General features: G+C 63.0%; 2 protein-coding genes across 4 annotated transcripts; both read left to right on the forward strand.

Annotated features, from left to right (window-relative positions):
* The first annotated feature begins 1,492 nt into the window (after positions 1–1,492).
* Positions 1,493–7,123, forward strand: HMG20B (high mobility group 20B). Its single transcript, XM_045491460.1, has 10 exons — positions 1,493–1,571; positions 1,850–1,905; positions 2,255–2,363; positions 2,898–3,101; positions 3,756–3,876; positions 4,206–4,252; positions 4,511–4,583; positions 4,858–5,073; positions 5,741–5,873; positions 6,450–7,123. Exons 2-10 carry the CDS (start codon positions 1,868–1,870, stop codon positions 6,460–6,462), a joined length of 954 nt encoding a protein of 317 aa, XP_045347416.1. The 5' UTR covers positions 1,493–1,571; positions 1,850–1,867; the 3' UTR covers positions 6,463–7,123.
* Positions 7,124–9,948: 2,825 nt separating this feature from the next.
* On the forward strand, positions 9,949–15,558 carry GIPC3 (GIPC PDZ domain containing family member 3). 3 transcript variants are annotated; one of them, XM_045491461.1, is made up of 7 exons: positions 9,949–10,183; positions 10,910–11,095; positions 11,243–11,423; positions 13,215–13,327; positions 13,606–13,700; positions 13,799–14,178; positions 14,229–15,558. In XM_045491461.1, exons 1-7 carry the CDS (start codon positions 9,959–9,961, stop codon positions 14,273–14,275), a joined length of 1,227 nt encoding a protein of 408 aa, XP_045347417.1. In that variant the 5' UTR covers positions 9,949–9,958; the 3' UTR covers positions 14,276–15,558. The 3 variants fall into 3 exon arrangements, with proteins under 3 accessions (XP_045347417.1, XP_045347418.1, XP_045347419.1); XM_045491462.1 differs by lacking the exon at positions 10,910–11,095; XM_045491463.1 differs by lacking the exon at positions 14,229–15,558 and having other exon boundaries at positions 13,606–13,687; positions 13,799–14,056.
* The last annotated feature ends 964 nt before the right edge of the window (positions 15,559–16,522 follow it).

A 16,522-nucleotide genomic window follows, 5' to 3' on the forward strand; every position in this document is an offset into this window, starting at 1 on the left:
AACAGCAGTTGCCCCAGAAACTTTAAGTCTTAAAAGGGTCAGTCGGGAACTTTCTCATAAGCACCAAGTAGGTAATTTGTCTCCTGGGCCCTCTGCCCCTCAAAGAATGAGATAATCTGCATAATAAGACTTCCTGCTTAGAGAAGTGACCTTGCGTGGGACAATCCTTTCTTTTCTTTTGCTAAGAACCTCCTTGCCCCACGCTGCTTCCCATAGAAACCTTCCATTTTGTACAACTCTTTGAGCCCCATTCGCGAATCCCTTAATAAAGCCAATTAGCTCTTCAAATTCATTCTGTTCAATTTTTGTTCTTCAGGGGCCCCTGGCTGGCTCAGTCACAGAGCAGGTTGACTCTTGATCTCCAGGTGGTGAGTTCGAGCCCCACACTGGGGGTAGCGATTACTTAGATAAGCAAATAAAGCTTAAATTTTTTTTCTTTTGTTGTGCTGTAGCAGAGGAAACAAACGTGTGGAGAAAAAAATAAGACAGGGTGTACGGGGGAAACCTCATCGAGAAGGTGACATTTTAGCAAAGACCTGAAGGAGATCAAGCCGTGAGCCTGGCCGATAACCTGGAGGAAGGGCACAGCAGGTGCAAAGGCCCAGAGGTGGGAATGAGTGAAACGGACATGTCTGTGTTTGAGGAGCAGCAAGGAGGCCGACGGAGGAGGCGGATGACGGCAGGGAGGTGATGTGGGCAAGGTGTGTGAGGTCTTATAGGACGTGGTGCACAACCAGTGACCCCAACTGTCATCGCGGGAGTAGGGCAGTCCCAGGCAGACCATAAGACCACGCTGCCGCCTGGGGGCCCCCAAAATCCCAGAGCAGAGCCTCCTGCCCCTCCATGTTAACGAGGTTCTTGCAGCCTTCCTGTCCCAGCCTCCTGGTCCTAACCATCGTGCAAGGTCCCCATCGCACAGGAGGGAAAGCCGCGCACGTCCCCGGGAGGCGGGGAGAGCAGCCCCTGCTGGCTCAGGGCCGGACGAGGCACAGCTGGACTCCGGAGGCCCTAAGTTCAGGGAACGGAAAGCTGACTTGCCCGCCAGGTTTGCAAGACACTGAGAACAGGTCCCACCTAGTCCTGAGGCAGGGGGCTGCCGGGAAGGACCTTAACCCTTTCCCTAGCAACCTGCCGCTGTCTCCATGACAACTAGGGAGGGGCCCGATCTGGCCCGGCAGGTCCGGGATCCCGCAGGGGCGGGGAGTCTCGCCTTCACCGGGAGAGGAGGAACCCGAGCCGCGCCTACTAGCCCTTTAAGGGACTCCGCCCGGCGAGGCCTCAAAGCGCCCTGATTGGCCCCGAGAGCGGCCGAGCGCAGCCGAACTTGACGCACCCGCCCGCAGCCTTCCCTCTCCACCTCCCACGCGGCCCGGCGCTTACCCCAGCCAATCGCCGACCGGCGCGCCAACCCTCATCTGCATGGTCACACCCCAGGGAAAGACTGCACCCAATCCGACAACTCGAAGAGGCGGCATTAGCATGCCCGAGGCGGGGCGAGCGGCAGGGGCGGGCTCGGGGCGGTTGGTTGGAGCGTCGTAGCAGCGGAGAGGTCCGGGAAAGTTTCTTTGGAGGTGAAAACAGCCGCGGAACTCTGGGCCCTGCGAGGGGGTGGGGGCGCGGGGGTCCTGGGGCTGGGGAGAGGCCCCCCTCGGACTGGAGGAGGGTGGGCCCGGGCCTTCCGGGGGACCATCGCCCAACAAAGGATCCCCGGGGCGCCCGCCCTCGAGGGCCTCCCCGCCCCTGGATCCGGCCCCCCCCCCCCCAAACGCCCCGGGCCCGGCATTCCGGGGGGCTCCCCCGCCGTCAGCGACTCGGGCGCCCCTCACTCAGCCACGCGTCTGCCTTCCAGGTGGGGCCGGGAGCGGCCATGTCCCACGGCTCCAAGCAGCCCGGCGCGGCCGCCGCGTGAGTGCGACATCCCCTCCCCCAGCCCACTCGGGGCTGCAGCCCAGCCCCCGCCCGCCCTGTCGGAACTCCTGGACGCCCGTCCCCCAGGGTCTTGACTCCCCCCACACACACCCGGGTCAGGACCTCCCCGGTGGGTCCCCGCCGGCCTCTTCCCCCACCCACCCCTGCCACTCCCCGGCCCAGCCCCTCCCAGGGGTCTCTGCCGCCCCTCTTGTGCTCCTGCCCCGTCCCGCGAATAATGACCCCGTCGGACGCCTGCCCCCAGGACTCAGGCCCCCTCAGTGCCAGCTCCGCGGTCGGGGGTGGAGGTGAGGGTGGGGGTGACCCTGGCGTCCCGTGGCTCCAGGCCGGCGGGCGGCAAGGCTCCGGGACAGCACGGGGGCTTCGTGGTGGCTGTCAAGCAAGAGCGCGGCGAGGGCCCCCGGGCCGGCGAGAAGGGGTCCCACGAAGAGGAGGTGAGAGGCCCTGCACCGTGATGGGGGGAGGCCCTGGGTCTCGCCCACCGCCTGGAAGCTCCACCCCGGGCCAGATTTGAATTCGCTGTGGCTCCGCCCACAGCCCAGATTTTCCTCCCTGATCTGAGACCCCCGCCCCTTGCCGCATGCCACGCCCCCAAGGGGATCCTCAGTCACTAGGTCCGGGCCCCGCCCGTCGCCCAATACGGCTCCGCCCACTGCCCTGTGGGAGGCACCTTCCCATCGTCCTATGGGCCTTTGCTCCAGCACAGAAGCCACGCCCAGACCAGAGACCACACCCACAAGCCCGCCCCATCCCTGGGCCGAACCCCGTTGCAGATGCCACGTGCCCCGCCCCTCCGATCCCTCACCCCCGGCCGGCGCTCCCCGAACCCCCCGTCCCCGCCTCTCCCAAACCTGACCCTTCACCAGGCCATACCTCCAGGCCCTCGCTCCTGGGGTAGGCCCCGCCCATCCCTCTAGTCCTGCCCCAGCCCTCCAGGCCCCTCCCAACGGCGCGGTGCGGTTCTGCAGCCGGTGAAGAAGCGCGGGTGGCCCAAGGGCAAGAAGCGAAAGAAGATCCTGCCGAATGGGCCCAAGGCACCAGTCACCGGCTACGTGCGCTTCCTGAACGAGCGGCGCGAGCAGATCCGCACCCGCCACCCGGATCTGCCCTTTCCCGAGATCACCAAGATGCTGGGTGCCGAGTGGAGCAAGCTGCAGCCTGCAGAGAAGCAGGTGGGACGGCGGGGGGCGGCGGAGGGGGCTGGCCCAGGACCACTGACCTTCACCCCGACCCGCTGGACACTGCTGAAGCCACCCGCCCCCCCCAAAGGACCCTTGCTTTGTTGGGCCCTTGCTTCTGCCTGAGAGTTGACCACCCTTGAGCTCTCCCCAGCATGCTGAAGCGAGCAGGGGAGGGGGGGAGGGGGGCAAGAAGAGACGTACAATGACTAAGGTGGATATGTCTGAAGAAGCAGGGGTGGGGGCTGGAGTCTTATGCGATACCTTCCGAACTTCAAATCCTGGCAATTAACTGAAAGTTGCAACAACATCACGGGAACAAAAAGCACCACTGGTTTGCACCGTCTAAGTGGGATTTCAACAAGCAGAATGGGTGCGGGAGGGCAGGCCAGCCCACGGATGGGAGCCTGCGGTCAGAAGGCAGGGAGTGGTTTATAAAGGCGGGAGTCCGGGGGGGAGGAGGGAGGTCTCTGAGCAGCAGGCTGAGAAGCCAGGTTTTCCCTGGAAAGGCGGGCGGTAGGGAGCTAGGGGCAGGTTGGGCACGGTGAGCTGAGTGATGGAGATGGCGTGTGGCCTTGGAGGCCTGCCTCCCGTGCCCCTGGGCCCGGCCGAGCCTCCTGCCACCCCCTCCCCCCCCCCCTCCCCCAGCGGTACCTGGATGAGGCCGAGCGGGAGAAGCAGCAGTACATGAAGGAGCTGCGCGCCTACCAGCAGTCAGAAGCCTACAAGATGTGCACGGAGAAGCTTCAGGAAAAGAAGATCAAGAAAGGTGCGAGGGGACCCAGCCCCACAGGCAGCTGGGTCCGGGCTCTGAGTCAGGCGACCCGGGCAGACCGCCCCGCCCTCCATGGGGCTCTCGTCCCATCAAGACGAGAGACCCCCTAACCAGACAGCTGTGAGTGAGCAGGGCCGGGCGATGCGGACGTGGGGGTACGCAGACACTGGGGGGCCCAGGCAGGAGCCTGTCCCAGGATGAGTAAGGCTAACGCGGGAAGGGGAGGAGGGTATCCCAGGCAGGGGGAACGGCACTTGCAAAGCAATGTGGGGGGTCCGAAGAGACCTGCCAGGCTGATCCTGCCCTCCTCCCTCTCCAACTAGAAGACTCGGGCTCTGGGCTCATGAATACCCTCTTGAACGGACACAAGGTAAGTGCCCCTCCTCCAAAGACAGTGCCTGGGCAAGAAAGGTCTGGAGGTCTTTAGACCCCTGGGTGAGCCAGAACCAACCGCTCACACTCACCGGAGGAAGCGAGTGTCCCGCCTCCAGGCAGAGGTGGGACAGCCACATCCTGGGAATGTTGTTACCCAGATGGCCAGAGGAATCCCTCCCAAGCTTCAGGGACGTCCCAGAGGGGTTTTGGCTGCCCTCTCCCCCAAAATCGTCACCTTGTCCTGTCATCCCAGGGTGGGGACTGTGATGGCTTCTCCACCTTCGACGTCCCCATCTTCACTGAAGAGTTCTTGGACCAAAACAAAGGTGAGCACTGAGCAGGGGTTCTTGGGGAAGGGGGTGTTGGGAGAGTGGGTGGGCCCGGGCGGGAGGTAGCAGGGCCCCGGGGGGGGGGGGGGGGGAATCTACCTCTCCAAGCCGAGGTGCCTACGTCCCGCAGCCCCCACCCCCGGAGCTGAGGTGTGGGGCTGGAGGCAGAGCAGTGACAGACGGCCAGGCAGGGGGGACACAGCTAAGGCAAAGGCCCGGCAGAGGGAAGGGAGGTAGCGCCAGGCTCTGATCCGGCTCCCCCACGCCGCAGCGCGGGAGGCAGAGCTGCGGCGCCTGCGCAAGATGAACGTGGCCTTCGAGGAGCAGAACGCCGTGCTGCAGAGGCACACGCAGAGCATGAGCAGCGCGCGCGAGCGCCTGGAGCAAGAGCTGGCGCTGGAGGAGCGGCGGACGCTGGCGCTGCAGCAGCAGCTCCAGGCTGTGCGCCAGGCGCTCACCGCCAGCTTCGCCTCGCTGCCTGTGCCGGGTGCGGAGGCCCCGCCCCCGGCCCCGCCGGGCCGCCCAGCCCACACCCTCTGTCTTCCGAGCTCCGCCCCGCCGGCCCCACCTCCTGGCCCCGCCCCCGCCGGCCCACGCCCTCTATCTTCCGAGCTCCGCCCCTCTGGCCCCGCCCCCGCCAGCCCACCTGGCCCACACCGTTTATCTTCCGAACCCCGCCCCGCCGGCCCCACCCCCTGGTCCCACTGGCACCGCCCCCAACTGCTTCGGGCCTGGAGCCCCGCCCCCGCGACCCGCCAACCCCGCCCCCGGCCGTCCAACTCCGGCTCCGAAGGACCCCTCCCCTTCCCGAGCAAAGCACGCGCCCACCGCCCCCTTCCTCTCCGGCCTTCCACGGTCTGGCCTGAGTTGACCTCGGTTACCTCCTCGCCAATTTGTCCCCGCCTCCCCCACCGCGACCTCGCCCCCACCACTTTCCATTTTCTGACCCCTTCCCTCAGCCGACCTGGATCTTTCTGGGTCTAGACGTCTTGATCCCCCACCCGACCCCACTGACGCGCCGCGCCTTTGGCCCCCTCCCCGGGACCCTGCCCTTGCAGACCCCCCCCCCCCCCATTCTCTGACCTCCGCTTCCGGGGATCTCCGCCTGCGTGGACTGCGGCGCTGGGCTCCCGTGACCAGTCCCTTCTCTCCAGGCACGGGCGAGACGCCCACTCTCGGCACCCTGGACTTCTACATGGCTCGGCTGCACGGCGCCATCGAGCGCGACCCCGCCCAGCACGAGAAGCTAATCGTCCGCATCAAGGAGATCCTGGCCCAGGTCGCCAGGTGTGTGCTGGGGCGAGTCCCGGGGCTCTGCTCAGTCCAGGGGGTGGCTGTCCGGCCTGGGGCTTGGGGGGCTGCCTGGGGCTAGACGTGCCTTGACGGGCCCCGTGGAAATGACTGGATCTCACCCTCCACCGTGGTTCCCGGAGTCTGTGGGCGCTGCCGGGTGGGATCCGGCCGTGGGATCTTATTCCGAGGCCACCGCCCACGAGGGAAGCTACCAGGTGGGGCTTGTTCGATGCAGGGGGCCAGTGGTCGGACCACTGTGGGGCGCTGATGAGACCGGGTAGCTTATTCACACTGCCGGGTGGGATATGCCCGTCCCTCTTGGCCAATGAGATCCACTGTGGGGTGGGGGAGGGGGGCCTAGGACTTCCTACCGCCGCGCTGCTCGGTGGGCTTTTCGGGGTGGCTCCCAGCTGCCTGGATTAGGTGGGATCGACCCCAGGCCCCCTTCGTGGCATCTGTTTGGAAGTGCTGAGGGTTGGCGGCTGGCCTGTAGTGACCCCCTGGGATGGGAGTCGGGGCTAAATGGTGGGGGTCCCCATCACGAGTTCCCCCGCCTCTTTCCCGTCACAGCGAGCACCTATGAGGGTATCCGCCGCCCCATGGATCCAGAGAAGACCAAGCTCTGGTCACGGCCCCTTCTCCCCACCATGGAGGAGGATTGGGGGTCCACCTTTTGGGGCCGTGCCCAATCCTGCACCTTGGGGGCTCCAGCCCCCCTCAAATTAAATTTCTACAGCCTCCCTCTAGCTTTCAACTTCCCCAGCACCCCGAACCCAGAAAACCACCTGCTGTACGAGGCACATCTAGAACCCAGAGCCCCGAGGCCCAGCAAGGCCTGCTCACCTTGCACGTCACACTACAGGGACATGGGGACACCACACACGGGCCGCGTAGCCCAGGACACGGGGGGGCCCACGGCAGCTTGCACATCCAGTGTGGGGAGGGATGTACCTACTATACCGGGTCTTGAGGACCGAGCCCTGGGACACAGGAGAGAGAAAAACCCACAGCTGACACACTGGGACTCCCGGTGCTCCCCACAAGCGCCCCCACGTGGGCGCGCAGCAGGGACAAGCCTATACTCCAGGCGGGGCCCCCTGCCTGTCACCCCCAGATTCCTGCACCCCAGCGCTGGGGAGGCTGGTACCGGCCGGCCCTCCCTCATCCAGCTGAGGGGCCCATGTGGAGGCAGCCTCTGCCTTTGCTCCATCGGGACTTTTTAAATAAAAAAAGTGGAATTTGAATTCCAGGTTTGTGGATTTTGTGTGTGTGTGTGTGTGTGTTGGGGGGCAGAGGTGGGCTAGAAGACGTGGCCCCCAGGACGCCCCCGTGCGTGTTCCGGACCTGCCCTCCCCCAGCGCCTGGAAACCCCACCGACCCACTGAACTGTCTGGATTTGCCTGTTCTGGACGTTTCTCACACGTGGGGTCACGTGCTCTGCGGCCTTTTGTGTCCGGTTCCCTCCCCGAGCGTCCACAGGGCAGCGGGCCTCCTGTTCGCCGCTGAATAACATCCCGGCGTGTGGACGGAGCCCCCACGGTTGTCCATTCACCCGCTGACGGGCATTTGGGTTGTTTCCGCCCTTTGGCGGTTGTGAATCCTGCCGCGACCGTGTGCCTACGGGCGTCTGATCGCCTGCCTGCCGTCGCGCGGGGCTTCTCCCCGGGAGTCAAGCTGCTGGCTCACGTGGTGATTCTGTGCCTGACTCACTGAGCGATCGTCTCCGAGACCGCTCGCGTCACGGAATATTGAAGACATCTCGAAACTTCGGGAGGAGAATTTGACCAAACACCCGTATCGTGGATCGAATCGTGTTCCCTCAAAAACTATGCTGGAGCCCTCACCCCGGGGCCCTGAGCATGTGACCTTATTTGGAAATAGGGTCGTTGCAGATATAATTAGTCAGGGTGAGGTCATCCTGGAGCAGGGTGGACCCCTGAGCCAATATGACTGGTGTCCTTATAAGAAGATGAAGATTCAGACACAGACTTGGGAGACAGCCACGTGACCACCGAGGCAGAAATGGGAAAAATACAGCTGCCAAAAAGCGCTGGAAAGGTCCGGCCACCACCAGAAGCTGGGGCACAGGGGAGGGCTCTGCTGAGGTCTGTGGGGCACTGGCGGGGGGCGGGGGGGAGAGCGTGGTCCTCGCCCATAAACTGATTTCACACTTTGGGTCCCTGGAACCGAGAGAGTACATCCCTGTTAAGCCACCCAGCTCGTGGTGCTATGTTATGGCGGCCCGGGAGACCGACACAACCAGATAATGTCACCTCCCCAGCCCAGGTCCCTGGTCCCACCTCCTCTTGGCCCAGGTACGCCCACCCCGAATTTGCAGTCTGCCAGGCGGTTCTTGCCCTACCGTTAGCCCCTAAGTATGTCTTCCGAAAAGAGTACCGTTTTGGGGGGGGGGGTTCCTCGGTTTTTCAAGGTTTCAGAGTGTGCAATTCTGTGGTTTCTCGTGCGTTTACGGAGTTGTGCAATCAGCAGCACGCTCTAACTCGAAAACATTTCCGTCACCCCAAAGAAACCCTGGGGCGCCTGGGTGGCTCAGTGGGTTGAGTGCCCGACCTCGGCTCGGGTCATGATCTCACTGCTGGTGAGTTTCAGGCCCCGCGTCGGGCTCTGTGCCGACAGCTCCGGGCCTGGAGCCTGCTTCGGATTCTGTGTCTCCCTCTCTCTCCGCCCCTCCCCTGCTTGCGCTCTGGCTCTCCAAATAAATAAGTAAATAAACATTAAAAAAAAAAAAAAAAGAAAGAAAGAAACCCTGTACCCCTCAGCAGTCACCACCCCCCTCCCACCTCCCGCAGCCCCTGGCAGAAACCAGTCCACTTCCTGCCTGTGGATTTGTCTGTTGTGGTCATTTCACGTAAATGGAATCACACGCAATGCGGCCTTTTGTGCCTGGTTCTCTCACTGAGTGTTGTGAGGTTGTTGTTGTTTTTAATTTTTTAAAAATGTTTTATTCTTTTAATTATTTTTTTAACGTTTATTTTCGAGAGAGAGAGAGAGAGAGAGAGAGAGAGAACGTGAGCCGGGGAGGGGTGGAGAGAGGGAGACAGAATCCAGAATCCAGGCTGCGAGCTGTCAGCACAGAGCCCCGCACGGGGCTCGAACCCCGGGAACCGTGAGATCATGACCTGAGCCAAAGCCAGACGCTCAGCCGACTGAGCCACCCGGGCGCCCCTCTTTCCCTCCTTTTCCACCTGTAACCTGGAGGTCCCTTCATTTCCTCGCCAAAGACTGCTTGAAGGCCTGCTGCGGGCCAGGCACTGGGCACCCGGGATATGGCTGGGAAAAGAGAGGTCAGAGCAGCCGGCCTCCCGTAGCTGACGCTCCAGTTGTGGGGACAGCCAGCTGGTGTGTCAGCTAGTGCTCAGCACCAGGGGGAAGAATCTGGGGAAAGAGATTGAGAGGTGGAAGGAGGAGGCAATATTTGATCAAGTGGCAGAGGAAGGTGAGGGAGGGAACCAGTGGGTGACTGAGAGATGGCATTCCAGGCAGTAGGAACAGCGTGTGCAAAGGCCCCGGGGTAGGACCGGGCCTGGCCCATTAGAGGAAAGGCGGGGGGTGGGGAGGCCCCCTTTTGGCGGGTGCCTTGTGAGGAGGGGGAGACCGGGAGGAGGGGAGGGCGGGAAGGAGTTGGGGCCGGTCCTGCAGGGCCTTGTGGGCCTCTGGAAGGACTTGGGCTTCTACCCCAGGGGAGGACGGGGCCCTGGGGGGCTGTGGCTGAGCAGGGACAGGACGTGGCTGAGGTTAGCCAAGGGTTTGTCTTCCCCCACCTTGTGGGAAGAATTAAATGAGTGCGCCTGGCAGAGACTGGGCGCTCGGGGCATGCTCCCTGGTGATCCGGGTCCCCCACCCCCACCCCCGGGAGCGCACAGCTGGCCCTGCCAGGGCCCGGACACCTGGGGCCGCCCCCACCCCGCACCCCGCGGTGTCGCCTTCCCGGGCGGCTCGGATTCCCGGATCCCCTTACCCCAGCGGCTCGGCTGTCGGGCCCCGGGCCGGGGGAGGGGGAGGCTGCAGGAAGCGGCGGATCCGGCGGCGGCTGTGGCCGGGGTGGCCGAGCTCCGGCCATGGAGAGCGCAGCGGCCCCTGAGGCCCGGGGCGCCGAGGCCCCGCGCCCGCCCGCGCCCCCGCCGTCGCCCGCCGAGCCCCCAGCCGCGCCCCGCGCCCGCCCGCGCCTGGTTTTCCGCACGCAGCTGGCGCACGGCAGCCCCACGGGCAGGATCGAGGGCTTCACCAACGTCCGCGAGCTCTACGCCAAGATCGCCGAGGCCTTCGGGATCGCGCCCACCGAGGTGAGGACGCCGCAGCCCCGGAGCCAGCGCCCCACCCGTCTGACCGGGGGAGAGGGGTGGGGTCCGCCCCCCGGCCTGGGGGCCCCGGCTCGCCTCCTCCCCCGATGGAGGGGAGCCGATCGCCGGGTCTCAGAGACGCATCTCCCAGATCCTGGGGTGCCCATACTCCAGGGACCCTCTTGCGCAAAAGCCCTGCGCAAAAAACAATGAGCATGTTTTCGGGTGAGCGGCTCCTTTAGATTGTCCGCGAGCCCACGCCGCCGAACCAGCCCGCAGCGACCCCAGCCCTCGGGTAAGCGCCTCTGTGGTCCCTGGGCGCGCGGCTGGGGACCGGGGTTCCAGGCAGCCGCTGTCCAGGAGGCCGCGGGGTTCAGGGGCTGGGCTGCAGGGCGGTGCGGCTCGTAGCCCCCAGGGGGCGCCGGCCGATTCAGAATCGCCTGAAAAAGTTGGTCTGGGGTGTCCGGGCACCGACGGGGTAGGACTGAACGTTTAGGGGCGAAGGAGGGCTCTCTTCCTGCGCAGGGCCTCCCTATCACCCCGTTCTGGGGATCCCACGCCCTGCCCTTTCCCGTGGACCGGGATCCTGGCGGCTGGGTGATCAGACCAGTGGCGAGCCTCTTCGTGCCTGGGTTTCCCCCTCCTGAGCGCATCCCCCTGGTTGTCCTGCGCAGACAGAGGGCGAGGAGCACTGTCGTTAACTCTGGGCTTCCCCTCCCCTCGGGACAGATACTATTCTGCACCCTAAACAGCCACAAAGTAGACATGCAGAAACTCCTGGGCGGCCAGATAGGGCTGGAGGACTTCATCTTTGCCCACGTGCGCGGCGAGACCAAGGAAGTGGAGGTCACTAAGACGGAAGACGCCCTGGGCTTGACCATCACGGACAATGGGGCCGGCTACGCCTTCATTAAGGTGCCCACGCAGGGCGGGCGGCTTCCCGGGTGCTCCGGGACCTGGGATGAGCCACCGGCCCCCTCTGGTCTAACTGGGCTCTAGGGAGCTGGGGGCGGGGGTGGCGGGGGCGGGGGCGGCCCCGTGAGTGACTCTGGGTCCCTGCAGAGGATCAAGGAGGGCAGCATCATCAACCGGATCCAGGCCGTGTGCGTGGGCGACAGCATCGAGGCCATCAACGACCACTCCATCGTCGGCTGCCGTCACTACGAGGTGGCCAAGATGCTCCGCGAGCTGCCCAAGTCACAGCCCTTCACCCTGCGCCTGGTGCAGCCCAAGAGAGCCTTCGGTGAGGGCCCCCTGGGGTCCCCGGGGGCAGGTGGGGTGGTGCTGAGGAGCTCTTCCAGAAGTGGGTTGCCTGGAGGCCCAGTACACTGGAGGATGGGGGGGGGGGTGGAATGAGACAGGATGGAAGGTTCTAGAAGCCTCTGGTGACATGACGGGGAGCTTCTGGCACTGTGTCGGGCACAGGTAGGCAGTTTCTGGAGGCCCAGTACACTGGAGGATGGGGGGGGGGGTGGAATGAGACAGGATGGAAGGTTCTAGAAGCCTCTGGTGACATGATGGGGAGCTTCTGGCACTGTGTCGGGCACAGGTAGGCAGTTTCTGGAGGCCCAATACACTGGAGGATGGGGGGGGGTGGAATGAGACAGGATGGAAGGTTCTAGAAGCCTCTGGCGACATGACAGGGAGCTTCTGGCACTGTGTCGGGCACAGGTAGGCAGTTTCTAGATTGTAACAGCCAGCCGAGGGGTGGAGGTGTGTGTGGGTGGGGGTGGGAAGACCGGGATAGGATGAGAGTTTCTCAACCTCAGCGCCGTGACATTTGGGCCCGATCATTCTCTGCGGTGGGGGCCGTCCTGTGCGCTGTACGATGTTGAGCAGCACCCCCGGCTTCGACCCAGCGGCTGCCAAGGGCAACATCAATGTCACCTGGGGGCGGGGGAACCACCCGCCCCTACCACCAGGTTAAAAACCTCTGTTCTAGAAGGTAGACCATCTTGTTTAGGATGGTCTGTTGAGGACTTTCTCAAGGAAGGAGCCGGCACGTCAATTTCCATCCTGGAGCCCATCTTATTTCTGCATGGACTCCCCCCCCCTCCTTGTTTTTAATGTTTATTTTAGTTTTGAGAGAAAGAGCATGGGGGGGGAGGGGCAGAGAGAGAGAGAGAGAGAGAGAGAGAGAGGGAGAGAGGATCCCAAGCAGGCTCCGCACTGTCAGCACAGAGCCCACGAATTGCAAGATCGTGACCTGAGCCAAGACGGAAGATGCCAAGTTGGATGCTAGGGGCCCCCCCGGGGGGCTCAGTCGGTTAAGCTTCTGACTCATGGTTTCGGATCAGGTCATAATGTCACCGCGGTTTCATGAGTTCGGGCCCTGTGTTGTGCTCTGTGCCAGGACTCTCTCTCTCTCTGTCTCTCAAAGTAAATACATAAACTTAAAAAAGACAAAAAAGTCAGACAACGCTTAGCTAACAGAGCCACCCAGGCGCCCCTAGAGAGACTTCTTATTTTTTTATTTTTTTTTTTAATTTAATTTTTTTTTTCAACGTTTATTTATTTTTGGGACAGAGAGAGACAGAGCATGAACGGGGGAGGGGCAGAGAGAGAGGGAGACACAGAATCGGAAACAGGCTCCAGGCTCTGAGCCATCAGCCCAGAGCCCGACGCGGGGCTCGAACTCACAGACCGCGAGATCGTGACCTGGCTGAAGTCGGACGCTTAACCGGCTGCGCCACCCAGGCGCCCCTAGAGAGACTTTTTAAAAAGAGGAGAGATGGGGCGTCTGGCTGGCTCAGTCGGTGCAGGGGACGACTCTCCATCTTGGGGTCACGAGTTTGAGCCCCGTGCTGGGCAGAGATTTCTTTAAAAAAAAAAACACATAAACAAAAAATAAAGAGAAGGGAGATTTGGGGGAAGAAAGGATTCTCAAGCAGGGTCTCTGAAGATTCACCCATGGACGTAAAGGAGGGCTTTGAAGGATAGAAGGTTCTAGAAAGGCTCAGCGGGTAGCTTCCGAGGGATCCGCGGACGGGGATCCCGCAGAACAGATGCCCCTCCCCCACCGTGTCCCCCGCAGATATGATTGGCCAGCGGAGCAGAAGCAGCAAATGCCCCGCGGATGCAAAAGTGACCAGCGGGAGGGAGACCCTGCGACTGCGTTCCGGGGGGGCCGCCACAGTGGAGGAAGTGGTGAGTGAAGGGGACGGGAGTCTCCAGGGGCTCTTTCTTGCAGCAAGCAGTCCGCTGACTCAGTGGTCCCTCGGGTAAGACCCTCCCCTGCGTCCAGCCTGGCCCACCCCCCCCCCCCACCTCCTGCAGGATGCCCCCTGGTCGTGTGGCAGGACAATAGTAGTGTTCCCCTGTCACCTGAGGGGCGGGAGCCCGTGGAGGGGCTGGGCTGGAGGGACCCCAGGCTTCTGACCCTCTGCGGTGCTCCTCTGTCCGCCCCCCCCCGCCCCGCCCCCCAGCCCACCGAGTTTGAGGAGGAGGCGTCCCGGAGGGTCGACGACCTGCTGGAGAGCTACATGGGCATTCGGGACCCTGAGCTGGGTAAGGGGCCAGGGTAAGCCGGGTGGACCCTGGGGGGAGGACAGCCCACAGGGAGGAGGCAGGGGCCCCAGGGAGCACCCTCACCCACCTCCCCTCCTCTCTGGCCCGCAGCGTCCACCATGGTGGACACAGCCAAGAAGACGCCGAGCGTCCAGGAGTTTGCGCACCGTTTAGATTCCGTCTTGGGCGAGTTTGCCTTCCCGGACGAGTTTGTGGTGGAGGTGTGGGCCGCCATCGGCGAGGCCAGGGAGGCCTGCGGCTAGTCTGCCCCGGGGCTGAGCGCAGCCCCAGCCCGGAGCCCAGCCCCCTGCCGCGGCCCTCCCCGCCGGTTCCCGAAGCCCAGCCCTGCGCCAGAGCCCAGGCCAGCTTGGAGACTGGGCTCCTCTCTAGAACCCAATCCACCTCTGAGACCCTACCCAGTTCCAAAACCCAGTCCCCCTCCAGAGCCCAGGCCAGCTCTGAGACCGAGTTCACTTCTAGAACCCCTACCAGTTCCGAGAGCAAGCCCAGCCCTGAGGTCAAGCCTTGCTCTAGAACCAAGCTCCGTGCGGAGACCCAACCCGGCTCCAAAACCCAGCCCTCTTCTAGAACCCAAGACGGCTCTGACGCGAAGCCCAGCCCTGAAATCAAGTCAAGTTCTGGAGCCCAGCTACGTTTCAGGACACAGCCGAGCCCCGAGATCAACCCCGGTTCTGGAAGCCAGCCCGGATCTCTGACCAAGCTCTGCCGTAAAACTCGACCGGACTCTGGAACTCAAGACAACCCCGTGACCCGGCCGTACCCGGACACCCCGTCCAGTTCAGGAACTCTCGTTAGTTCTGGAGCCCGGGCCAGACTCAAGAAACAGCCCGGCCGCAGTGGCCACACCGGCCCAGGATTGGAAGAGGGCCCCCAAACCCAAGTCTGCTCACGAACCCAGACGCAAGCTGAACTTCGGTCCAGACCCAGACCCCAGCCCTGCTCTAAAACCCAACTGCCCTCAAGTACCCACTCCCAACCCGGGGCCCGGTCCAGTTCCAGTGATGAGTCCAGCTCAGAGACGGAGCCCAGTTCTATGCCCCAACCTAGTGCTACAACCAGGCCCGTCTCCAGAATTCACACAAGCTCTGGAACCGCAGCCCTCCCTGAGGCAAGGCCTGCCTCCCGAGCCCAGCTCGATGCCGAGCCCTGCTCTCACGGCAGAACGCAGAGCAGCTCTAGAATACCGTCGGACTCCGGGACCCAGACCGACCTCAAAGCCTGGGCAGTTTCCAGAGCTCAGTCCCGCTCAGGCACTCCACCCAGCTCTGGAGCTCAGCTCAGTTCTGGAGCACAGAGTGCGTCTGAGATCCCGTCTGGCTCCCCAGTGCAGTCTGTGGCTGAGGCCCCACTAAGTTCCAGAATCCAGCTAAACCCTGGCGTCCTATCTAGCCCTGGGACCCAGACCAACGCAGCAATCGACTTAAAGTCCACAAATCTGTCTGGCGCGGAGAGCAGACTCAGTTGCAGGACGCAGACTTGTCCCAGAGCTCCGTCGACCTCTGGGACTCAGCTCGTCTCAGAAACCCTGCCGAGTTCTAGATGCCAGCTTCAAGCCACAGCCCAAGGCAGCTCTGGTATTGAGCTGAACTCTGGGAAGCAGACGAGCTCTGGAACTCAGCTCATCTCTAGAGCCCAGTCCAGCTCTGGAACCCAGCCCAGCTCCAGGATTCAGTTCAGCCCTGAGAGCCAGCCCAACTCTGAAACCCAGAGCAGTTCAAGAACCCAGCCTATGTCTGGAACCCAACCAAGCTCCAGAAGCCTGATCAGTTCTAGAACCCAGCTCAGCTCTGACACCCAGCTCACTTCAGAGACCCAGCCCTGTGCAAGAATTCAGCCCAGCTCTGGAGCCCAGCCAGGCTCCAGGATTCAGTTCAGCCCTGAGACCCAGCCCAACTCTGAAACCCAGAGCAGTTCAAGAATTCAGCCCAGCTCTGGAACTTACCTTAGTTCCAGAACCCAGCCTGTTTCTGGAACCCAACCCAGCTCCAGGACCCAGACCAGTTCTGGAACCCAGCCCAGCTCCAAGACCCAGCCCAGCTCTGGGACCCAGAGCAGTGCAAGAATTCAGCCCAGCTCTGGAGCCCAGCTTAGCTCCAGAACTCAGCCTAGCTCTGAGACCTGGCTCAGCTCTGAGATTCAGCTCAGCCCTGAAACCCAGCTCTGTTCTAGAGCCAAGCCCAGTCCCAGGATTCAGTTCAACTCTGAGACACAGCCCAGCTCTCGAAGCCACACCAGTTCAAGAATACAGCCCAGCTCTGGAACTCACTTCAGTTCCCGAACCCGGCCTGTTTCTGGACCCCAACCCGACTCCAGAACCCTGATCAGTTCTGGAACCCAGCTCAGTTCTGAGACCCAGCCTGCCTCAGAGACCCAGCCCAGTACAAGAATTCAGCCCAGCTCTGGAGCCCAGTCCAGATCCAGGATTCAGTTCAGCCCTGAGACCCCGCCCAACTCTGAAACCCAGAGCAGTTCAAGAACTCAGCCCAGCTCTGGAACTTGCCTTAGTTCTAGAACCCAGCCTGTTTCGGGAACCCGATCCAGCTCCAGAACCCAGACCAGCTCAGAGATCCAGCTCAGCTCTGAAAGTGGGCTCCGCCTACAGATCCCTGGCCTTGACCTTAGAACCCAGGCTGATCTCACTTCTCCAGCCCCCAGAGCCCTGACTCTGGCCCCTAGCACAGCCTCTCGGCCTCAGCCCCGGCCTCATGATCTGGTACATGGAACCCAGGCCGACACCGGCCTGAGCCAAAGCCCAGCAACTTCCTACCCGGCCCCTCAGCCACAGATCCCCTCAGCCCCCCCGAAACCAGCCCT

The sequence above is a fragment of the Leopardus geoffroyi genome, chromosome A2, assembly GCF_018350155.1.
Source record: "Leopardus geoffroyi isolate Oge1 chromosome A2, O.geoffroyi_Oge1_pat1.0, whole genome shotgun sequence".
NCBI lineage: Eukaryota > Metazoa > Chordata > Mammalia > Carnivora > Felidae > Leopardus > Leopardus geoffroyi.

Excerpts from the sequence above, each read along its gene's own strand:
- HMG20B (XM_045491460.1), top strand. The coding sequence starts at position 1,868 with ATGTCCCACGGCTCCAAGCAGCCCGGCGCGGCCGCCGC. Across the intron at positions 1,906-2,254 it reads CAGCCCGGCGCGGCCGCCGC|GCCGGCGGGCGGCAAGGCTC; the intron begins GTGAGTGCGACA and ends CCGTGGCTCCAG. Across the intron at positions 2,364-2,897 it reads AGGGGTCCCACGAAGAGGAG|CCGGTGAAGAAGCGCGGGTG; the intron begins GTGAGAGGCCCT and ends GCGGTTCTGCAG.
- GIPC3 (XM_045491461.1), top strand. The coding sequence starts at position 9,959 with ATGGAGAGCGCAGCGGCCCCTGAGGCCCGGGGCGCCGAGGCCCCGCGC. Across the intron at positions 13,328-13,605 it reads CCGCCACAGTGGAGGAAGTG|CCCACCGAGTTTGAGGAGGA; the intron begins GTGAGTGAAGGG and ends CCCGCCCCCCAG. Across the intron at positions 14,179-14,228 it reads CACTTCTAGAACCCCTACCA|CTCCGTGCGGAGACCCAACC; the intron begins GTTCCGAGAGCA and ends TCTAGAACCAAG.